This window comes from Oncorhynchus tshawytscha, linkage group LG30 (genome assembly GCF_018296145.1).
Source record: "Oncorhynchus tshawytscha isolate Ot180627B linkage group LG30, Otsh_v2.0, whole genome shotgun sequence".
In the NCBI taxonomy this organism is placed as follows: domain Eukaryota; kingdom Metazoa; phylum Chordata; class Actinopteri; order Salmoniformes; family Salmonidae; genus Oncorhynchus; species Oncorhynchus tshawytscha.
Genome location: NC_056458.1, coordinates 38787031 through 38804050, shown reverse-complemented (window position 1 = coordinate 38804050; position 17020 = coordinate 38787031). Strand labels below are relative to the sequence as shown.

At 42.3% G+C, this 17020-nt stretch overlaps 1 protein-coding gene across 5 annotated transcripts in view; it reads right to left on the bottom strand.

Annotated features, from left to right (window-relative positions):
- Positions 1–5758: 5758 nt before the first annotated feature.
- LOC112228326 (prolyl 4-hydroxylase subunit alpha-2) overlaps positions 5759–17020 on the bottom strand; it is a 75103-nt gene continuing 63841 nt past the window's right edge. For 3 of the 5 annotated variants that reach the window (XM_024393544.2, XM_024393543.2, XM_024393548.1), the window contains 8 exons: positions 13748–13924; positions 13498–13568; positions 13304–13403; positions 12710–12763; positions 11252–11317; positions 7681–7749; positions 7357–7453; positions 5759–6278 (listed from right to left, as the gene is read on the bottom strand). In XM_024393544.2, the coding sequence (XP_024249312.1) occupies positions 6208–6278; positions 7357–7453; positions 7681–7749; positions 11252–11317; positions 12710–12763; positions 13304–13403; positions 13498–13568; positions 13748–13924 (705 nt within the window). In that variant the 3' untranslated portion in view covers positions 5759–6207. Of the gene's footprint in view, positions 6279–7356; positions 7454–7680; positions 7750–11251; positions 11419–12709; positions 12764–13303; positions 13404–13497; positions 13569–13747; positions 13925–17020 lie in introns of those variants that run through there. The other 2 variants (XM_024393545.2, XR_006080433.1) reach the window with 2 other exon arrangements.

Sequence of the window (17020 nt, the reverse complement as noted above, 5' to 3'; positions counted from 1 at the left end):
CGTACCCACTTTGTTTTGTGTATTTTCTCATGGTTTTGGAGTTATGTTTTTACATCATTAAACTACTCCATTTTACCAAGATAAATTCTCCTGCGCCTGACATCCTTGCCACCTATACACACGCCTATGACAAAGATACAGGTGTCCTTCCTAACTCAGTTGCTGGAGAGGAAGGAAACAACTCAGGGATTTCACCATGACACCAATGGTGACTTTAAAACAACTACAGAGTTGTGGACAAACTCTTTACAGACGGACAGCTCTTCCAAGACAGCTCCAAAACACCATGGCTGTACTAAATTCTACAGGGACGTCAGGTTACAGAAAAAGATTATGGGGACGATAAAAATATTGGTAAAAATATCTGAACATTAATCATTTGAAATGCCCACACGCACACACAATTACACTGGGGCTCTTCCATGCTGTCCCTAGGAGGGGTGCGTCACTTGAGTGGGTTGAGTCCATGGCGTGATCTTCCTGTCCGGGTTGGCGCACCCCCCCTTGATCTTTGTGGGCTATACTCGGCCTTGTCTCAGGATGGTCAGGATGTCTCAGGATGGTGGTTGAAGATATCACTCTAGTGGTGTGGGGGCTTTGCTTTGGCAAAGTGGGTGAGGTTATATCCTGCCTGTTTGGTCCTGTCCGGGGGTATCGTCCGACAGGGCCACAGTGTCTCCCGACCCCTCCTGTCTCAGCCTCCAGTATTTATGCTGCAGTAGTTTATGTGTCGGGGGGCTAGGGTCAGTCCGTTATATCTGGAGTATTTCTCCTGTCTTATCCGGTGTCCTATGTGAATGTAAGTATGCTCTCTCTACTTCTCTCTCTCTTTCTCTCTTTCTTTCTCTCAGAGGACCTGAGGCCTAGGACCATGCCTCAGGACTACCTGGCATGATGACTCCTTGCTGTCCCCAGTCCACCTGGCCGTGCTGCTGCTCCATTTTCAACTGTTCTGCCTGTGACTATGGAACCCTGACCTGTTCACCGGACGTGCTACCTCTCCCAGACCTGCTGTTTTCAACTCTCTAGAGACAGCAGGAGCGGTAGAGATACTCTGAATGATTGGCTATGAAAAGCCAACTGACATTTACTCCTGAGGTGCTGACCTGTTGCACCCTCGACAACCACTGTGATTATTATTTGACCCTGCTGGTCATTTATGAGCATTTGAACATCTTGACCATGTTCTGTTATCTCCACCCGGTACAGCCAGAAGAGGCCTGGCCACCCCTCATAGCCTGATTCCTCTCTAGGTTTCTTCCTAGGTTCTGGCCTTTCTAGGGAGTTTTTCCTAGCCACCATGCTTCTACACCTGCATTGCTTGCTGTTTGGGGTTTTAGGCTGGGTTTCTGTACAGCACTTTGTGACATCAGCTGATGTAAGAATGGCTTTATAAATACATTTGATTGATTGATTGATTGGTATCAGCAACATACACTACATGACCAAAGGTATGTGGACATAGCTAATGTCAAAGTCAATATAGCTAATAGAAGGAACACCTTAATAAACCTGCTACAATCAGTACAGTGTAAGGGCAGCAAGCAGCTTAGCAGTTACACTGGCGGGCCCCGGTGGCAATAAATTAATAAAACCAAAGGCTTACCAGTGTAGCGTTCATTTCCCTTCACTTGAACTAAGGGGCCTAGCTTGAACCATGAAAACAGCCCCCAGACTATTATTCCTCCTCCACCAAACTTTACAGTTGGCACTATGCATTAGGGCAGGTAGCGTTCTCCTGGCATTGGCCAAACCCAGATTCGTCCGTCGTACTGCCAGATGGTGAAGTGTGATTCATCACTCGCGTTTCCACTGCTCCAGCGTCCAATGACGACGAGCTTTACACCACACCACACAATGCTTGGCATTGTGCATGGTGATCTTAGGCTTGTGGGCGGCTGCTCGGTCATGGAAACCCATTTCATGAAGCTCCTGACGAACAGTTATTGTACTGACATTGCTTCCAGAGGCAGTTTGGAACTCTGTGCTGAGTGTTCAATGACGTTCTCTGTAGACTCTCTGCTAATAGCCTGTGAGCAGTGGCTTTAGGGTTTGTCCTTACTTGACCAATGGGGCCTATTCCTCCCTCCCCCAGCAAACAGGAAGAACCCCGCGGGACCTTAACCCAACTCTACCAGATGCAGACCAGACATGGAGACAACTGTCTAATGTTTTGTACTTGTCTCATTGGATGGAAACATGGTACCAAAACCACATTTGTTCACAACATTTGAGAGAAATAAGCTTTTTGTGCGTATAGACAATTTCTGGGATCTTTTAATTCAGCTCATGAAACATGGGACCAACACATTACATGTTGTGTTTATATTTTTGTTCAAATGATTACTAAGTAAAATACATCAGGTCTACATTTAAAAAAATACTTGTTTTATTAAATGCTCCACACATTACTCTGGTGTGAGTAGCCATAGCAACTGCTCCATTTCAAATCAAATCAAAGTGTATTTGTCACCTGCACCGAATACAACATGTGTAGACCTTACAGTGGTGACATGCTTACTTACAGGCTCTAACCAATAGTGCAAAAAAGGTATTAGGTGAACAATAGGTAGGTAAAGAAATAAAACAACAGTATAAAGACAGGCTATATACAGTAGCGAGGCTATAAAAGTAGCGAGGCTACATACAGACACCGGTTAGTCAAGCTGATTGAGGTAGTATGTACATGTAGATATGGTTAAAGTGACTATGCATATATGAAGAACAGAGAGTAGCAGTAGTGTAAAAGAGAGGTTGTCAGGTGGCAGGTGGCGGGACGCAATGCAGACAGCCCGGTTAGCCAATGTGCGGGAGCACTGGTTGGTCGGCACAATTGAGGTAGTATGTACATGAATGTATAGTTAAAGTGACTATGCATATATTATAAACAGAGAGTAGCAGAAGTGTAAAAAGAGGGGTTGGGGGAGGGGGAGCACACAATGCAAATAGTCCGGATAGCCATTTGATTACCTGTTCAGGAGTCTTATGGCTTGGGGGTAAAAACTGTTGAGAAGCCCTTTTGTCCTAGACTTGGCACTCCGGTACCGCTTGCCATGCAGTAGCAGAGAGAACAGTCTGTGGCTGGGGTCTTTGACAGTTTTTAGGGCCTTCCTCTGACACCGCCTGCTGTAGAGGTCCAGGATGGCAGTCAGCTTAGCCCCAGTGATGTACTGGGCCGTACGCACTACCCTCTGTAGTGCCTTGCGGTCGGAGGCCAAGCAATTGCCGTACCAGGCAGTGATGCAACCAGTCAGGATGCTCTCGATGTTGCAGCTGTAGAACCTTTTGAGGATCTCAGGACCTATGCCAAATCTTTTTAGTTTCCTGAGGGGGAATAGGCTTTGTCGTGCCCTCTTCACGACTGTATTGGTGTGCTTGGACCATTCTAGTTTGTTGTTGATGTGGACACCAAGGAACTTGAAGCTCTCAACCTGCTCCACTACAGCCCCTGTAGTCCACAATCATCTCCTTAGTCTTGGTTACGTTGAGGGATAAGTTGTTATTCTGGCACTACCCGGCCAGGTCTCTGACCTCCTCCCTATAGGCTGTCTCGTCGTTGTTGGTGTTGTGTCGTCTGCAAACATAATGATGGTGTTGGAGTCGTGCCTGTCCATGCAGTTGTGGGTGAACAGGGAGTACAGGAGGGGACTGAGCACGCACCCCTGGGGAGCTCCAGTGTTGAGGATCAGTGTGGCAGATGTGTTGCTATCTATCCTCACCACCTGGGGGCAGCCCGTCAGGAAGTCCAGGATTCAGTTGCAGAGGGAGGTGTTTAGTCCCAGGATCCTTAGCTTAGTGATGAGCTTTGAGGTTACTATGGTGTTGAGCGCTGAGCTGTAGTCAATGAAGAGCATTCTCACATAAGTGTTCCTTTTGTCCAGGTGGGAAAGGGCAGTGTGGAGTGCAATGGAGATTGCATCATCTGTGGATCTGTTTGGGTGGTATGCAAATTGGAGTGAGTCTAAGGTTTCTGGGATAATGGTGTTGATGTGAGCCATTACCAACCTTTCAAAGCACTTCATGGCTACGGACGTGAGTGCTACGGGTCTGTAGTCATTTAGGCAGGTTGCCTTTGTGTTCTTGGGCACAGGGACTATGGTGGTCTGCTTGAAACATGTTGGTATTACAGACTCAATCATGTTCAACTCATGTTGAAAATGTCAATGAAGACACCTGCCAGTTGGTCAGCACATGCCCGGAGCACACGTCCTGGTAATCGGTCTGGTCCCACAGCCTTGTGTATGTTGACCTGTTTAAAGGTCTTACTCACGTCGGCTATGGAGAGCGTGATCACACAGTCGTCCGGAACATCTGATGCTCTCATGCATGCCTCAGTGTTGCTTGCCTCGAAGCGAGCATCGAAGTGATTTAGCTCATCTGGTAGGCTCATGTCACTGGGCAGCTCGCGGCTGTGCTTCCCTTTGTAGTCTGTAATAGTTTCCAAGCCCTGCCACATAAGATGAGTGTCGGAGCCGGTGTAGTATGATTCAATCTTAGCCCTGTATTGACACTTTGCCTGTTTGATGGTTCGTCGCAGGGCATAGCAGGATTTCTTTTAAGCTGCCGGGTTAGAGTCCCGCACCTTGAAAGCGGCAGTTATACTCTTTAGCTCAGTGCGAATGTTGCCTGTAATCCATGGCTTCTGGTTGGGGTATGTACATACAGTCACTGTGGGGACGACGTCCTTGATGCACTTATTGATAAAGCCAGTGATTGATGTGGTGTACTCCTCAATGCCATCAGAAGAATCCCGGAACATGTTCCAGTCTGTGATAGCAAAACAGTCCTGTAGTTTAGCATCTACTTCATCTGACCACTTTTTTTTAGACCGAGTCACTGGTGCTTCCTGCTTTAATTTTTGCTTGTAAGCATGAATCAGGAGGATAGAGTTGTGGTCGGATTTACCAAATGGAGGTTAAGGGAGAGCTTTGTATGCATCTCTGTGTGTGGAGTACAGGCGATCTAGAATTATTTTGGTAGAACTGATTTAAGTTTCCCTGCATTAAAGTCCCCGGCCACTAGGAGCGCCACCTCTGGGTGAGTGGTTTCCAGTTTGCTTATTTCCTTGTGCCGCATTTGGCTGCTCCATTTGGCTGCTCCTCAGCGCCAAGAGACTGTTGCCTATACAGTGTACACACGGCTGATAAGATTTTGGCAATGAAGGAAGTCCTATTTACCCAGAGTCTGAATAACTCATGACATAGACATATATAATTGTGCATATCTCTGCTTGCATCTTAGGTAAGTGACTGGTTACAACTGGAGTGAGACACGCCGAGAGTGAGCCGGGGGAGGGGGGAAATTACAATTTTTTTTCATGACTATCTTAAGCCTACAATTTTTTAATTAAATGCTCCACACATGACATATTTCTCGTCCTTTCTGGTCCTGCATCTTTTGCATATTCTGACCTATAGAAAAGAGTATAACAATGATATAGCAAATTAAGATGCATCATGCAAGCCTTTTGATTTGATGACAAAACAAAGTAGCCTTCAGACCTGTGGAAGTCTTGTCTTTCAGGGTCCAGCTCCAACTGACAGGTTGAATACCATGTGCCTTTGTTTTTGTTGATGTTGAAGGGGTAAGGGGGTGGGCTCTAGATGATTCTATCAACCAATCAAACCTGTATGTAAATATATTCAAATTTATATCACCACGCCAACACAGTCGGACTGAACATTTCAGTGGCCCAAGAAGGCTCACTGAGATTTAGTAGACAAAGTGATGATTGAAAAATAAAATGAAAAGGACTGAATTGGGGCATTAATAAAATACACTGTTTATTGTGGTTCACATTTTCCATTTTTAAAAATGTCACAATGATACGGTGTAATAATTTAAGCAGTCTGTAAATGCAAATGTAGTGGACAGAAAACAGGAAGTTCTCATTGGGTTGCGCTGTCAGTATGTGATTATGCATGTCATTTTTTTTAAACAAAAAATCATGATGCTAAACAAAACAAGAAATTAGAGCCTTTAACGCTGTATACACACAGTATATTCACATATCCACCTCCTTTTATCTGCATAGGTACTGACGAGTCAAGACTCAACTCCATGTTAAAAGCCAGAATGGATACCACAGTAGGGTGTGTGTGTGTGTGTGCGTGTGTGTGAGTGAGAGAGAGAGAGATCAATAAAATGTTCAGGCACTGTAGGTAGAGTGTACACCTCCAGTCTGAGGTCAGTGGTGAGAGGTTCGGTTCAGTCCACTTCTGTCAGGCCACATGGCCTCCTAAACTCTTGACCTCGCTCATGGATCCATTTGTTGGACACTGGCAACAGAGAGAAATATAAAATGTCAGTGCCAATCTCAATTCTCTCCAATGTGCCAGACTAAGGGCTCTCCAATGTGCCAGACTAAGGGCTCTCCAATGTGCCAGACTAAGGGCTCTCCAATGTGCCAGACTAAGGGCTCTCCAATGTGCCAGACTAAGGGCTCTCCAATGTGCCAGACTAAGGGCCAATGTGCCAGACCAATGTGCCAGACTAAAACCTACTACTAACGGAACGACTCAAAGCTTATTGTCACGTGCACGATTACAGTGAAATTACTTTCTTGCAAACTCTTTTCCCAACAATGCAGTAATCAATATATAGTACAATAAAGTAAAGTAGAACAAAAACACATGATAAATCGATACAAGAACAGAGCTAGCTAACCAAGCAAACCAGATGACAGGTTTCAATACAACATCACCAGATCAAATTAATGCTACCTCATGTTAGCTAGCAGACTTGTTTCAACTTTGATTTGCAAGCTAATGTTAGCTAACGTTAGCTAGCTATCATTCGAGGGCTGACTGTTCTCATAAAAGTGTATTGTGCAGTGCAAAAATAAATGAAGGATCCATCTATAGTGGTAATTCGTGTCATGTCTGACTACTGCAGTACTGCTTGTCATTGTGATAGCTAACAGTCAGCAACAAGCCCAGACAACCTAGCTAAACGTGGTGTCAGCATCCAGCGGTGATTAGCTGGCAGTTGCTTAGTAAAACTGGGCCTCAACCCAGCTCAAATTTATCCCTAATTTGGCCTTAATTCAAAGTGCCAGTGGAAATGGGGTTAAGGGCTCTGTTGAAACATACTACTACCAGGAAGACTCCACTCACAGGTAAAGGCTTCCTATTATCAAAGTAAGTGTATGTGCCATCAGAAGTTTGTAAACAAAAACACTGCCTAACATTGCTATGAAGGTTTGATTGCAGCCTACATGTGGGATACATTAGAGAAACACAAGGAAGACTGACTAGGAAGTAGTCAAAGAAACACATCAAATGACTGACACCAATAAACTTATTGAGATTAGAGAGGCTGCTTGTGTGTTAAGATTAAACTCTCCATCTGACTCACCCCATTTACTTCCTACTAACACAGGACAGGCAGCGTGTCTGGTCCTGTAGTCTCCCTCTCCACTCCTAAAGAGGTTGTACCAGAAGACTGCAGTTCCCTGTGGACACACATTGAGAAGACATACCCTGTTCAGTACATGTAAGTCACCACTGCATCAACGTAATGGCTCACTATAAGATAGTGTGGGCCCTCTCAACCAAGGCTAACATTGTATGATGGCTACGGCTAGGAGATTTCTCTGACCGTGTGACCTGACCAATAGTTTTTCCTGGCCCCTAGTGCTGAGGGCTGTGCTTGACAGCAGTCACATTGTTTATATCTCACCTTTTTGGGATAGATAGCTGCTCCAAAGTCTGGGAACACAGTGGCTCCTCCAGCTTCAACATCACTCATCTGTCAGGGAAAAGACTGCCTTGTGAGCTGGCTTCACTAATACACTGAAGTACTCCACCTAATACCATTTACTGTAGCCTAATTCTCAAAGGGATGTGTTCTGTATTTACATAAAAAAATGGAATGTAGCAGGCGTAATCATACAAATGATAGTTTCCAAGTTGTAAAAATATATCTGTAGCAATTCTAAAGTTTACTGAAGATCTGAAGGGTTTTGAACGTCTTGAAGTCTTGAAACTATGACAACATTGTTTAATAACACTAAACATAACACCAAATCCATAATAACCAGTCATTCAACTAGACAGAAGTGCAGTATAAAAAGTAGTCATCCAAAAGCGCTGTAGTTCTGCAAAGCATGGCATTCTACCTCTATTTACACACTCACATCATATTTACAGTATTAGCATGGGCCAATAAATGAGATCGCATGTTATGGTGTACTGTAGGGCAGGGGAGAGCAATTCCAGTCCTTGAGGGCCTGATTGGGTACAACACGGAAATTAACTGACAGACTCCAACGGTCAATTTCCAGTGTTTGACAAACTTTTTTCCCACCACCATCTACTGTAGCAATGTTAGTGGCCGTGTCCAAATACCCATACTTGCAGCCTAAATAGTAGGCCGTTTGGGTATGCAAAAAAATGAAGTTTAATAGTATGCAGTATTTCGAAAATCGAGTATACAGTGTACTATAAATGCCCGGATATCGTACTCATTTCGGCTTTGACAACAGCTGATCAATTATATAAATCAACGAATAGTAGGAAACAACACAATCGCAGATGATGCATTCTCAGAGCTTTTAAACCAAATACTAAACCATCTTTTGATTTCTGAATCTGTCAGCACCAGGGACTTGGGATGTGGCTGCGTTATAGATGTCATGTTAATCCGGCCTTTTGATAAGATACATACAGTATGGATTGTTTGAGGTTTGTAGCCTAGGGTACCTATTTAATGATTTAATTTATGGATCAAGCCTTAGCAGTCATTTTGATCTCCTTCCCAATTATCAGTGCTTTAGTTTATTATGTTGTTGTCCAGTGGTTGTGAATTTGCGATGCACCGGACTGTCTAAGTTTTTCTGTGCAATAGCCAATTTTATTTGAACATTTGTGTCACGGCCATCAAAGGAAGTGGACCAAAGCGCAGCGTGGTGAGCGTACATATTCCTTTTATTTAGGTGACAAAAACAATAAACAATACACAACAACCGTGATGCTTAAGTGCTATAGTGCCACAAACAACGTTAACTACCCACAATCACAGGTGGGGAAAAGGGCTGCCTAAGTATGGTTCCCAATCAGAGACAACGATAGACAGCTGTCCCTGATTGAGAACCATACCCGGCCAAAACAAAGAAATACAAAAACATAGAAAATAGAACATAGAATGCCCACCCAAATCACACCCTGACCAAACCACAATAGAGACATAAAAAGCTCTCTAAGGTCGGGGCGTGACAATTTTAAGTTTTGGTGTGTGTACTAGGCAATTTGATCAAATGTATATATGTTACAGCACTTTGGTTTCACTAATACATATGTTGAAATGGAACCAAGTTTCTTTCTTCAGTCCTTTTTAAATGGGATAGATGGGCTGTATATGGACTACTGTGGTAAATTGCCCCTACCCTGACTACAGCCCTCACCTTATCACCAACCACCATCCCCTGTCTAATCCCCCTCCAGCAGAGGCAGGACTCCAGCTCATTCACCATCTTTAAATACCCACACTTGTCACCAATCAGTGTGGCAGACCTAACCATTTCAGTTTGCAAGTGTTTTGTTACAAGACACCTATTTTCTTGTAACCTTTTCCTTTGTGTATTTTGGATGTATATGAACTAGTCATGTTGTTATTATTTCTTCATTTATACTATAATTTGATTTAGAACATGTACTGTTTGATATATTCATTTCCTTTAAGCATTTCCTCATATTTAAACCTATTGTGTACGTTTCTTTACCGTAATATTCATTTAATATGTTATTGAGATTCATGAGTATATTTGTTTATCTTGTTTATGTGAAATCACTACCATGTATGTTTTTGTTACCTAGTTAACTGTCCTTGTTAACCATCCCATTCTTACATACTCAACCTTATCCATCTTCATGATCTTCAACAATTCAACTGAAATAATAAACCGGACAACAGCCCTTTGAACATCAAACTACGCCGCAATAACCACACTGTAAATGAGCTACAGGCATTTTTTTATTTTTTGGCTAAGAGTTGAGGAGAGATTGACTGCATCACTTCATCTTTTTATTAGAAACATTGTTGAAAATCCCAAATTGTTTGCATAGTCAATTTACACACAGCTCTGACACACACACTTACCCCACCAGACATGCCACCAGGGGTCTTTTCACAGTCCTCAAATCCAGGACAAATTCAAGAAAGTGTACAGTATTATATAGAGCCCTTATTGTATGGAACTCTGTTCCATCTCATATTTCTCAAATAAACAGAAAACCTGGTTTCAAAAAACAGATAAATTAACACCTCGTGGCACAATGCCTCTCCCTTATTTGACCTAGATAGTTTGTGTATGTATTGGTATTGATATGTAGGCTACATGTGTCTTTAAAAAAAAAAGTTTAATTGATGTAGTTCTGTCCTTGAGCTGTTCTTGTCTAGTAATGTTCTGTATTATGTCATGTTTCATGTTTTGTGTTGGACCCCAGGAAGAGTAGCTGCTGCTTTTTGGGACATCATCTCTGTGCTTTAATGGACACCACCATGATAGCCCTAACTCAAACCAGCAGTTATAGCAAGATCAAGTATGTTGACCACCACAACTCCGATCAGTTTCTATACTACGGTATAGTTGGCTGTGATAGTCTGGCTATAATGTGATAGTCTGGCTATAAACAGCCTGAGTAGGCCTATAACTCCATTCCTATTCTTTTCAGAGTTTAGAGAAAATAACTATTATCAGGCTGGTTAATGCGATGCATGTCTGTTGAATTTGAAAAAATTACACGCGCACTCAGTTCCGCCCAACCTACTCAGCCTGTCAGGAGTCGCTACTGCATTGCGGCCGTGGCATGCTGTATACTTTTTACTAACCGGTACGTGATAAATAGTAGGCGACGACGAGTACATGGTATGCAGTTTAAGTATGTAGCACACTAGTATGTGTATTCGGACACGGCCAGTGATTTTATGAGTATGCGGTAACATTGATTGACATTCCATGTTTCTCAACCATTTGGCAATCAATTGAAGTCCAATATTGAAATGGAGGTCATGGATCTGCGAAAAACAATTATGCAAAACACAGTGCCACAAAGAAGAATCTAATGGCTCTATTCAATCTGTTAAGGTAATTGCCGATTGAGCCGACATATGCAGCATTCAACGTGAATGCAGACTCCGCTAAAGCGGGAACACTGCCTTTAAATGTCAATCACGCTGTAATGTTGAATAGAGCCCTAAATCATTAGCTGCTACTGTAAGTTGACAGCAGCAACTGGATTCCCATACTTACGTAATTTAAAAAAGTAGCCACACGATTTCCAGTGCCTAATGTTTTGAAAGCATCAGGTTCCTCTTTCTATGAAGTAAAACACAAGTTGAATACACACAGGGACATGTACTTACGTAGTTCAGGAAGGTAGCAAGTCTATTTCCATCGACCATGATGTCCTGAGGACGCTGCAACAAATGTTTATAACTTTTAACCCAGACTAAAATGTCTGTAGGATCCCGCCATTAAAGAAATCCTTTGTGACCAAATTGATTGTTAATATCTGTTTGACTTAATTTGGTTATTGAAAATCATTGGGATAAATTGACTAATTTCACAAAAATATGAGCAACAATTGAATATTTAGTATATTAAATATAATCTAATATTGAATCCTTTGAATATAGATTAGATTAAGTGGATGTATTTTCATGTAGTCCAATTGATACAGTACGTTGTGCACTTCAACTGGGTGCTGCTAAGAATCAGTAGAGCCACTGTCTACCACTGGGTTGAGGACCTGAGCATCTTGCCTGCAGTCTGAAATCTTCCTGAATCTTCTGGAAGAAACATACTCACTGAATATAAAACCTGAGGTCCCCAAGGCTCAAAATGCAATCTTCATCATGCTGTGATCTGCATGCCAACAAATTCAAACGTTATGTTGAATGTCTTTTTTTTTGCATGATTCACTATTTCTTCTCAAGTAAATTGAACTTGAGAACTTTTGGTGTGTGCACATGTATTTGTCTAAACTTAAATTGAGATTTTTCACTTCAAAGTAAAAAATGACCTGGACTAAATGTTACAAAATTCAAATGAATTTGGTTGGAGGTAAGGATTCTTGTTTATGATGTCGTTTATTTCACCTGTGGTAGGTTGCAGGTGCCTACAGGGTAAAAATAGCCATTCAACCAGTTTTGAATAGAGAAAACAGAACATTCTGCTCCGTTGCACTCCATTGTAAAATGCAAGGCTGCCAATATATCTGTACATACTGTTCCTAACTATTCTTACTCTACTTATGGACGTGGTTGAACTGTCATCTAGGTCTCCTTTGGAAATCTGCCATTTAAGAATTCAGGGCCCCTCTTGGATACACACCACTCTATCTGTGCCACAAATGACACTGTATTCCCTTTACTCGATAGTGCACTACTTAAGGAATAGGTTGCCATTTGGGAAGCAGACTCTAGCAGTCGGTGAGAGCCAGAATCTCCCTAATTTTACAGGTCCACATTGACCTTTGACACTGTCTTGCATGTTGACAGCTAAATGTGCAGCTCTAATTTATTTTTAGGTCAACATATATTGTCATTGTAATGGAGAAAAACAACATAAGCAAGTGGCGTGTGACTACACGTGTGAAAACGTACTTCTCTATAGATCACAGCAGGATAAACGACTACATGACTGTTGCATCCCTTCCCAGATGCAACAGAGAGCACACTTTAGTCCCCGTCTAGAGGTTACCCTTACCCTGGAGAAATCAAAATGTGGCTCGTATTGTCCTCCGACCCCATAGTTAGCAATCTGTTTAGTGAGACAAAGAGTAGAAGCTAAGTTATTGGACAACCTCTGGGCCTCATTTTTCAGAAGTTAACTGATCGGATTTCTTGAATCGGATAGGATTAAAGTCGTAGAAATATAATTAACAGAACGGGCGTCCCCATTCAAGTCAATGATACGCCTGTTCTATTCATTCTATTTCTATGCATTTAATCAAATCCGATTGCCGAAATCCGATCAGATAACTTTTGAAGCCTGAAGTTTACAACGACTCACACAAAAACGGATGACTGTTAAATGATCAGCTAAATTTCACAAAGTGAAGAGGGGTATTCTAACATGATGCCCAATGTTGATATGAGTGTAACAGGTAAACTACAGTATACCCCTGTCTAACACGACTATATGTATAGTTATCTATGTCTACCAGGTAGGCTCATCGCCGCAGGAAGTAGGGGTGCTGAGGGGATTGCAGCACCATCTGATAAATTGAAATTAACGCCCCAGCCCCCCCCCCTCCCACGGCCATGGGTAGACTGTATGTATTATGTATGATACCGTTACCTGGAGTAGTTCGGCAGTCTGCGTTGTCAGACCTGTGATGTCCTCTATCCTTTGGTTGACGCGTTCAATAACAGGGTCCTCTTCCCCCTCCAGCCACGCACTGAAGGACAAGACATCCACTGACTCAACCCAACAACATGACTCATTCACCCAGAGATGAGTCATGACTAAACATGATCTACATAATGACTCACCTTTTGGATACCCTGTAGTTTGCTGTGGTCAGAATGCCTGTTATGGGGTCTCTAACAGTAGCTCTTGCAAGCTATACAAAGACATACAGTATAAATTAATATTGACACCATAGTGTGTTTCTGAGACATTCTCTCTCTTATGATAAGATGTTTCAATACTACCACTGAGACATACGGTATAGTATTCCATCTACTAACAGAGACAATCTAAGGTTATAGTGGAACTGGCCCAGTTTGTTGCTCCTCTCACCCTGGGCTTGGCCAGCTCCTTGATCTTCTCTATCTCCTGGTCTGACAGAGCGTTGAGGTAGCGGACGATGTGTGGGCTGTCCCACTCATCCTCCTCCTTCATGGGCTGGAGCAGCAGACGAGGGTTCCTATTCCCGTCATGGTAGCGGCAGTACAGCCGGCTGCGCCTCTCAGTGGTCTGGATGGGGTGGAGGGTGGAATGGGTTGGGAGTGTGAGTTAAAGTGGAATTCACATCTCCTCTCCAAAACCCTGTTAAGTTACCTCACATCTCCTCTCCAGTGCTTAATTTGTCAATTGGGAGGTGCCGGAACGAAAAGGGAGCTGAGAGGGGTGTGACCTGAGGGGTTCTGAGGTACCGGAACACCAGGAAAAACAACAACTTTATAATAAAACATTGCATGCATATCATCGCTCTTGCGTGTTGGCATAGAGCAGTAGAGTGGAGGCGCTTTCAGAAGCTGCACACACCGGGGGGGTGTAAGCCTAGAGTCTGAGAAAAACTGGGCCATTTATGAATGCATTTCATGCAATTCTACACATTTTTGATAATTGGAAACTTTAGCTGAATCTTTTTTAATACATCACAAATGATGGAAATGACAGGGTATTTTCACACTGACAAACTGAGAATCAGAGATCAATAAAAACGTCCTTGTCTTGAATCCATCTGTAGCCTAGACCTAGGTGTGTGGAGACACATAATGTACAATATGAGGAGGAAATTATAGTCCTAAAAAAGCTTTCCAGTTTCACTGACTCACCGAATGATGCGTAGCTCACTCACCGGCGATGGCTCGTGCCAAAACCTTATATCGCTCTTGTTTAACTTTCGAAAACAATTCTCTTCACTCAATAGGCCTATTTGGAAGTTGATAACTATTTGGCAGCCTACAGTCAGATTAGTAATCTCTTTTCAGCAGGAACCATTTGCATTCCAACTTGTGTTTTTCCTGCGATTGTATTCTAAATATTGCGAAAGGCTTGTTTTGGCGGCTGTATGCTGTTCACTGACATATGTGCATTCCTGACTGTGATTGCCTTGTGATTGGGCTACACACAATCCAGATAGGCAATAAAAAAAAATATATATATATATTTTTACAAGCTATTGTTGATCCTCTGTGGCTAAATTATAGGTCTGCTCCTGGTGCAGTATTCTGAATTATTTAATTTATTTCTGAACAGACAGCAGTAATTCTATAACTTTGGCAAATGTATTTCAATGTATCAGGGGTGCTGAAGCACCTCCAGCCAGTGGTGTAAAGTACTTAAGTAAAAATACTTTAAAGTATGACTTAAGTATTTTTTGGGGGTATGTGTACTTTACTTTATTATTTCCCTTCTTTACAAATTTTACATCAATACAATCCTAAAGAGAACAATGTACTTTTTACTCCATACATTTTCCCTGACACCCAAAAGTATTTTTCACATTTTGAATGCTTAGCAGGACAGGAAAATGGTCCAATTCACTCACTTATCAAGCGAACATCCCTGGTCTTTCCTATTGCTTCTGATCTGGTGGACTCACTAAACACACATGCTATGTTTGTAAATTATGTCGAAGTGTTGGAGTGTGGCCCTGGCTATCCCTAAATAAAAAAGAAAATGATGCCGTCTGTTTTGCTTAATATAAGGAATTTGAAATGATTTATACTTTTACTTTTGATACTTAAGTATATTTTAGCAATTACATTTACTTTTGACACTTAAGTATATTTAAAACCAAATACTTTTAGACTTTTACTAAAGTAGTATTTTACTGGTTGACTCACTTTTACTTGAGTCATTTTCTATGAAGGGATCTAAACTTTTACAAGTATGACAATTGGGTACTTTTTACACCACTGACTCCAGCAACTACAGTGGCTTGTGAAAGTATTCATCCCCCTTGGCATTTTTCCTACTTTGTTGCCTTACAACCTGGAATTAAAATTGATTTTTGGGGGGTTTGTATCATTTGATTTACACAACATGCCTACCACTTTGAAGATGCAAAATATTTTTTATTGTGATACAAACAAGATATAAGACAAAAAAACAGAAAACTTGAGTGTGCATAACTATTCACCCCCTCAAAGTCAATACTTTGTAGAGCCACATTTTGCAGCAATTACAGCTGCAAGCCTCTTGGGGTATGTCTCTATAAGCTTGGCACATCTAGCCACTGGAATTTTTTCCCATTCTTCAAGGCATAACTGCTCCAGCTCCTTCAAGTTGGATTGGTTCCGCTGGTGTACAGCAATCTTTAAGTCATACCATAGATTCTCAATTGGATTGAGGTCTGGGCGTTGACTAGGTCATTCCAAGACATTTAAATGTGTCCCCTTAAACCACGCGAGTGTTGCTTTAGCAGTATGCTTAGGATCAATGTCCTGCTGGAAGGTGAACCTCCTTCCCAGTCTCAAATCTCTGGAAGACTGAAACAGGTTTCCCTCAAGAATTTCCCTGTATTTAGCGCCTTCCATCATTCCTTCAATTCTGACCAGTTTCCCAGTCCCTGCCGATGAAAAACATCCCGACAGCATGATGTTTCCACTACCATGCTTCACTGTGGGGATTGTATTCTCGGGGTGATGAGAGGTGTTGGGTTTGTGCCAGACGTAGCGTTTCCTTGATGGCCAAAAAGCTTCATTTTAGTCTCATCTGACCAGATGGTCATATGTTTGGGAAGTCTGCCACATGCCTTTTGGCAAACATCCAAATGCGTTTGCTTATTTTTTTCTTTAAGCAATGGCTTTTTTCTGGCCACTCTTCTGTAAAGCCCAGCTCTGTGGAGTGTACGGCATAAAGTGGTCCTATGGACAGATACTCCAATCTCCGCTATGGAGCTTAGCAGCTCCTTCAGGGTTATCTTTGGTCTCTTTGTTTCCTCTCTGATTAATGCCCTCCTTGCTTGGTCTGTGAGTTTTGGTGTGCGGCCCTCTCTTGACAGGTTTGTTGTGGTGCCATATTCTTTCCATTTTTAATCATGGATTTAATGGTGCTCTGTGGGATGTTCAAAGTTTCTGATCTTTTTTATAACCCAACTCTGATCTGTATTTCTCCACAACTTTGTCCCTGACCTGTTTGGAGAGCTCCTTGGTCTTCATGGTGCCGCTTGCTTGGTGGGGCCCCTTGCTTAGTGGTGTTGCAGACTCTGGGGCCTTTCAGAACAGGTGTATATATACTGAGATCATGTGACAGATCATGTGACACTTAGATTGTACACAGGTGGACTTTATTTAACTAATTATGTGACTTCTGACAGTAATTGGTTGCACCAGATCTTAT